The sequence below is a fragment of the Neodiprion fabricii genome, chromosome 1 (assembly GCF_021155785.1).
Source record: "Neodiprion fabricii isolate iyNeoFabr1 chromosome 1, iyNeoFabr1.1, whole genome shotgun sequence".
In the NCBI taxonomy this organism is placed as follows: Eukaryota; Metazoa; Arthropoda; class Insecta; order Hymenoptera; family Diprionidae; genus Neodiprion; species Neodiprion fabricii.
This window is the reverse complement of record NC_060239.1, coordinates 6802876-6810125: the sequence shown is the minus strand read 5'-3', so window position 1 is coordinate 6810125 and position 7250 is coordinate 6802876. Positions and strand designations below refer to the sequence as shown.

The following is a 7250-nucleotide window of genomic DNA, read 5'->3' as shown; positions in this document are numbered from 1 at the left end:
TCCATGTGGTAGCCAGTTGCAGCGTGAACGCGAACGGAGGAAGTGTAGCTTTGTGTAATTAACAGTGAATTGAAAATACGGCTTAACTTCAACGGCACATAACGTGTCGGTTGGATCATATCAAAAAAGTTTGATCGTTCGTAAATCGTTCTAGCAAAGTCGTTCGAATAATCGGTAAGATTGTAATTACTTCCAACTTCGCAAATGGGGCACGTAAATTACATCCACATTATTTTCATCTTCTGGTCGTTTGACAGTTTAAAATCGCAAAATCTCGACGATTTTTTAACGTCCATCGACCACATCCAGTCGTATAAAATCGTTTATCCAATAATTGAATCGCCGGAGGGACCGCGGGTAAAAAGGTCGAGTGTAGAGGCGAAGTCGTTGAGAATTTCCCTCGACGATTGGACTCTGGAGACGTCGTTAAACGAGCTCCTGATCATCTCACCCAGTTTTGTGGCACGGCGAATCCTTCCCCGCGGGAAGTTTCAAGGGCGACGAGACGCCGTCGACGAGGATCCGTTATCCTGCCAGGTCCGTCGTGGGTTTGTTATCGACCAGCCGGAGTCCCTGGTTGCGATAACCGTCTGCAATGGTCCCTGGATTTACGGCATCGTCAACGTGACTGGCGGGACGTTTTTCCTCCAACCGCTGTCAGACGGACGTCATCTTATTTACGAGTCAAGGAAGACTTTGAATATGGATTCGGCGAAGACGCATCCCTTCAATTCCACCGAAGGTATCGAGCCACTAAACAATGGCCTCGAGCATCTGCCTCGCGACGACTATCTTCGACCGAAAAATTTCAATACATCCAGTGCAAATGACATTTTCCTCGCCGCCTCGAGGCTCTCAGAGGCGGTGTGGTCCGGACCCGATTCAAGGTACAGGAGGGACGAAAAATTTTACATAAATTCAAACATGGAGCTCCCTCAGCCGAGAAACTCCTCATCCTCTTACCCCTCCGGCGTCAAGGAACGAGTCAAACGAAATTTGATGATCTGCAATACCCAGGAGTTCCATAATCTGACCGGGGATGTTATCGACCTTGAACCGAGGCTGCGGGCCGCTCAAGAACGGGATGATGAAAACTTTCAACTCCCTGTCGAGAAGGACTCGGAACATGTTGAATACTTCTACGACCGGGCCTGGGAGCGGAATAAATTGCCTAGTGAGTATCTTCGTAACACCGCCAAGTTATCATTGTGTTCCATTTCCGAATATTTTCTATTCACAAGTATCCGTTTTTATCTCTCTTAGAAAGAAAACCGATAACTAGGGAACCGCGTTCGCGATGGCTAGAGATTGGCATTGCTGCGGATTATTCGGTGATCGAATTCCATGGCTCAAGGGTTCAACAATACATTTTGGCTCTCTTCAATATCGTACGTATTCGTCCCACGCCATTGAGTAAATGAAATATCTGTAGATTGATATTTCTTATAGAGACTTTAATGTACATAAAAACAATCAAGTTTATAACGAACGAATGTTTTTGCAGTGATGTGCGACATGGCGCATTATATTCTATGTGATAATCTGAATAGAGTCGCTAAGTAATGAGCAAAGTTAAGCTAACTATAATATTTGGTCTTACTTTACTGGATCGCCACGAGCTCGCTTGATAATTAAACCGCCTTTAAAATTGTTCAACATGGGCGTAAAAACCGCGGTCACAAAATATTTCGCGGTCACTACCCTGAGCACTTATAATTTAACTCGTGTGTGACGAAGTAAATGTTTCGAACGTAGAAGCTTATGTTTAGACATCGAATAGTCGGTGATAAAATGACATCCTCCTTAATGGAAGCTCGTACGCTAATTTTCCTTCCAGTATCTCACTCTTTGTGTGTTCAGGTGAGCGCGATTTATAGAGATCCATCGTTGGAATCAAACATGAAGCTGGTGATAGTCCGCATGGTTTTGTACGCTGATAAGAAAGACGGTATGGTGAGTATATTTTGTAGTCGTTAGATGTTTTTCCTTAATCGAGTTACTATTCCATCTCGTCAGTTGGTATCCCGTTCGGTTCGTATTACAGGTTCGTCGAGGAAACGCTCGAAGGTCCTTGGAGAACGTGAATCGTTGGAATAGGAAATTTTTATTATCCTCAAAGAAGAGTCACGACGTCGCGGTTTGGCTGACACGTCTCGATCTTGGCGGTCCATCCGGCTACGCGCCTGTTTCCGGTGTGTGTGATCCTGCGAGATCTTGCGCGTTGAATCGTGACGAAGGTTTGACCAGCGCGTTCATAATTGCTCACGAGCTAGCGCACGTGTAAGTACTTTACTTCGGAACAATGATACTAGTAACAATCAGCCTGGTAACGACTGCCTCCTCAAAGTCATATTTTGTATATAAACAGCACCCACCTGTGCAATTACGGCAGTCATTACAGGCCCATATTACGACGACTCTTGTCCCAACTTGAACTGTTTGATTCGACGAGAGTTATAAATCAATCATGACGTTTAACACCCACGCATTTACATTATAACCGCATGTCGATTCATTTCTCACAGGCTGGGCTTAACTCACGACGGAGATGAGGCTGTAGGAAATTCTTGCGGAGATGAGGCCTGGAACGGAAGTGTCATGGCGCCCATGGTTGCGGCTACCTTCCACAGATTTCACTGGTCAACTTGTTCGAAGAAGGAATTCCATCACAGAGTCAAGTGAGTAACCTTTTAAAGTTGATATGAAACACAAGGTGGTCATGTTTGAAAAACGTTGTAGGCAATGGGAGTGCCTGCTGAACCAGCCCGACGACCACAACGCTACTCTCCTCAGAGCCACCATTCAGACGACGTTTACAATGGACGAGCAATGCAGAATGGAGTTTGGAGACGGGTAAAAAAAAAAAAAAAACTCCCGCAACAACAACCAGCGATCAATCACTATCAAACACTTCACCTTTTCCTTAATTTTTTTTCCAGCTACAGTCTTTGCAGGTCCCTTGACCTGCCCGAGCCGTGTTCTCATCTCTGGTGCGGTTACGGTAACACTTCCCAAATTTGCAAGACGAAAAAGGGTCCCCCTCTCGAAGGAACCGAGTGCGGTGAAGACAAGGTGAGGGTTGGGTCGACACTAGAGAAAAGTGAAATCGTTCAACGCTAACTTTCCCAAGCTCTCATCCTTCTTCCTTTAGTGGTGCATCAACGGCTACTGCGAACTCGTTGATCGACGACGTTTTGGCCTCGGTCCAGTTATCCACAACGTCAGAGACGGCGGCTGGAGCGGCTGGGGTCCCTGGGGGAAGTGTTCGAGGTCCTGCGGTGTCGGCGTTCAGTTTCGTTCGAGGAAATGTAGCGATCCAACGTGGGTCCAGTTGAAGGGGATGTTTAGCCCTTGTGTTTCTTTTTAAATTAAGAGAGAGAAAAAAAGATTCTGTAGCTTGCACAGCTTGATTGAACTACCCGACTGACCGGTTTGTGAACGCCCTTTGAACCGTGCATTCTGTTTTCCGTCACAGTCAAATCCAGTTTTTGGTAAAAGCGAGTTTTTCACCCTGCAAGCATAATTCTGTCAGTCTCAGACTCAGAGCTTTTTTAAATTTTTTAATTCGCAGTCCTGCCTACGGCGGTGCGGACTGCGAGGGGGACAGCGAGGAGTTCAAAATCTGTGAAATTATCCAGTGTTCAGAGCGGATTGACCTCAGAGCCCAACAGTGTGCTCGACTTGGTATACTTATGGGATTTCCGGTGCGCTCGCTGATGTACAATTCAACCTGGCTACCCTACGAACCCGAAGAGGATCACCTCAAGTGCCAATTAGTATGTCGAAGTCGGCAGACCGGGGAGATCTATTTCAGCGGTGAAAATCTTGTCGACGGAACACCCTGCACCTACGGAAGCTCAGATATTTGCGTCCAGGTAAACGTAATCAAAGTACGCGTAAAGTAACTTTTAAAAACGAAATGAGAATACGCGAACGAAGAAAAAACCGCGGGGAATTGTGATAAGCCAATTACAGCAGGAAAGTTCGTAGAAACAATTAAAGAATTTTAACGAGATGTTGATACTTCCTGCGCCCGAACGAATGTCAGCATCGTAATTGCCCAAGTCTTTGGCTAAAGACGTAGACTACTAAATAGTGAAGTTGATTCGTTAAATAGGCCCGAGGTGATTGATTTTGGTTCATAAAAATTGACATTTAGTCTACTCTTACACGGTACAAAAGAAATTAAATCGGAGAAATCGTCCTGGGATACCTTCCTTGTCACTGGCTGAATGATTTTAAAAAACGTGTCGTTATCATTTGTCCAGGGAAATTGCAGCAAAATGGGATGCGACAACGTGATGAACTCGACCGCACTGATCGATAATTGTGGCGAATGCGGGGGCCGGAACGAGAACTGCATCAACGTGACCAGCGGCTATCAGCGCAAGCTGCGAAGAGGTTTAAAGCCCATATCCGATAATCCGTTAATAACTGCCACGAGCATACATGCACTTCGGCACGATTACACCCCACACCCCAATAATCTCCCCAGGGATGACTCGGCTTGCGGTAATTCCTCGGTCAGCATACAACGTCAGGGTCGAGCTGACTCTCCCTCCCCTTGCTGTCGGGCAGCTCATCGACGTCGTGATAACGATACGCGACAGACGTCGACGGCGCAACGACATCGGGACCTTTGACACCTCGGGACGGGCCGACGTCCTCGTGGTAGAGGGCGCAGCTTTCCACCCCCAAAAGCTCGGCGACACTTACACGATATGGTCACGAGGCCCAGTTTTCACCGAGATCGTTATATCCGTAGGTCTTGTCAGACAAATCTCGTCTTGTCATATCCGAATTTCGCGCTTTCTTTCGCCCCCGAAACTCACCTCAATGGTACGCTTTCAGCTCGGCGTTCCCGACGATCTCCTTCGCCTTGGCCTCTCGCTTTTCATCTCTTCTCAGTACTTCGTCAATCGCCACGAGCAGAACGCCACCGTCGGATACTCTTGGCTTCCTGGAGGATGGGGTCCGTGCTCGGCGAGTTGCGGGGGCGGCACTCGCCATAAGACTATCGCCTGCAGGGACGATGTCACGGGGAAAATTGTCCCCAGGAGGAAGTGTTCCTTGACCGTCAAACCCTCGCTTGAAAGCGAAAGGTGCAACCTTCTCAGGTGATTTGCTTTTTATCAATCGGTATAACTGGAGTGAACATCGTTCATTAATCAACGTTTCAACATTTTCCTGAGACAAGGATGACTGTTCAGTTACCCGGTGTTCTCGTTTCTTCTAACGTTCATGCATCCGTGCGTCCAAGTTAACTTTTTCTTGTACAATCGCTGACTTAGAATTCGAATTAAGTTCTAAAAAGTACCAAGAACGAGATCGAATTAAGAAAGAAAACACATGTTTTTCAGATTGTTTGAACAGTCCACAACTTACGAACGAACTCTGTTATGCAAAGTCGGGAGAGAAATTAAAATACGGATTGAATCTCGGTACATTTCATTCCCGAGTTGTAGTTTATAACAAAGAAACATTGAAGAAAGGGTGTCGATGGTTCCTGACTCGGTATTTCCAAAAGCACAAAAGTAACTTGAGTAAATGGTGCCTAGTCTGACTTCTTTTGATACGAAAACCGTTCCGCTTCATTCAACGATATCAACGTTGAAAATGTTTTCAACATTTCAGCTGCGAGTTCAAATGGATTTCCGGTGAATGGGAAGAGTGTACAGCGACGTGCGGTTTGACCGGCATCCAACACAGGCAACTGTACTGCGTCCATGTGTCCGTGGACGTGACTACAGTCTCGAACGACACGGCGGCAATTATTTACAGGGATATGTTACCTCCGGATCGATGTGGACCACCACCCCAGGCGGAGAGGGAATGCAACAGAGTTCCGTGTCAGGGTCGCTGGCTTTTCAGCGCCGATTGGTCACCTGTAAGTCGTCAAAGCATAAGCAGGAAATTAGATCCAACGGTGTTATGACCTACCATAGAACGGAACATTTTGCGCTCTTTTATTCAGAAATTCATCATTAAATAGCGCTCTAATGGTAACTTGACACCAAAATTTGTCTCACAGTGATATTAATTTATTTACTTAACTGCGGGTAATCGATGCCGTTCAATTTTTTTTTCTTATTCTTCTTGTATTCTTCGATCTTGTTTTCACGTTCTTTTCACTTTCCAGTGTTCTCAGAGCTGTGGCCGTGGCATACAGACCCGTTTAGCTCGATGCGGACCAGATGAGCCGACGGATTCTTTGTTCGATTGCGGAATCGTAGCACCGTACGAATTTCGACCGTGTAAAACGCTCGACAAGCGGAATCCGATTTGTTTGGAGTCTTGCACAAGTGACAGTAGCGAGCACTGCTCACTTTCGGTTCTTCGTCGCTATTGCGAGGTCCCGGACTTCAAACGGAGATGCTGCTTAAGCTGTCAGCAGACGTGATTGAAGGTTACGGCACTGCGGGCAACAATTATTCGATTCAACAATACGATGTTAAACTTTGTACATTTTACAAATACATCTTTGATCGGATTTGAGATTGCTTGAATTTGTTGCTTCCAGTGTGAGCGATGAGTTTTTTCTTTTTTTTTTCTATTCTTCTTATAACTTAGCTATTAGCTTGATTATCAAACGAATGCCAGCTAGTTGTTTCACTGTAAAATTAATACCTGATATCAACTGTATAGACTAGGATTTTATTTTTATGTCAAGTGTACAGCGCATATTATTTTCAGATGTCATTATAGCGGTAATTAATAACAATACAATTGATAATATTATTGAATAAAACAATATTATATAAATTATTATTAAACATGCCAGGAGCCGAGTAGCGGAGACGGTGAATTTGTAAACAATACAAGGTGAAGTATTATTGCATATGTAAGCGTGTTCAAATTCAAATTTGATTACTTTCTGAAACAGAGGTGTTTTGTTTCCTGCTATCTCATGATTAACACACAATGCGATCACGTTAATAAATTGATTTTTCCTACTCCTCTGGTTAAAAAATTTAAACTGACGTGACGACGCGACTGGATGTGATTTATATTTTCTTTTAACTTCGATATGTTTCGAATTTATTTATATATTCGGCCTTTAAGCCAGTACGGTATTTAATCTACCGACTATAAGCAATTTCGTCTCGAAAATTTGTACAAGATTTACCGTATAAATGTAAGTTGGTACTTTATTATAGCCGTCCGATGCAGAGATCGTGATGAAATATGCACTTAGATGCAAATATTTCTCAACAACGTTGTAAACATGTATCTCCTTTTTATTCATATTA

The 7250-nt window shown here is 44.7% G+C and overlaps 1 protein-coding gene across 1 annotated transcript; it reads left to right on the top strand.

The window, feature by feature from the left end:
- LOC124183854 (A disintegrin and metalloproteinase with thrombospondin motifs 3-like) lies at positions 1–6955 on the top strand. The gene is made up of 14 exons (XM_046572946.1): positions 1–1174; positions 1264–1388; positions 1861–1953; positions 2045–2280; positions 2526–2678; positions 2740–2853; positions 2940–3072; positions 3152–3321; positions 3572–3875; positions 4269–4401; positions 4496–4761; positions 4852–5117; positions 5635–5887; positions 6140–6955. Exons 1-14 carry the CDS (start codon positions 205–207, stop codon positions 6398–6400), a joined length of 3477 nt encoding a protein of 1158 aa, XP_046428902.1. The 5' UTR covers positions 1–204; the 3' UTR covers positions 6401–6955.
- Positions 6956–7250: the final 295 nt, after the last annotated feature.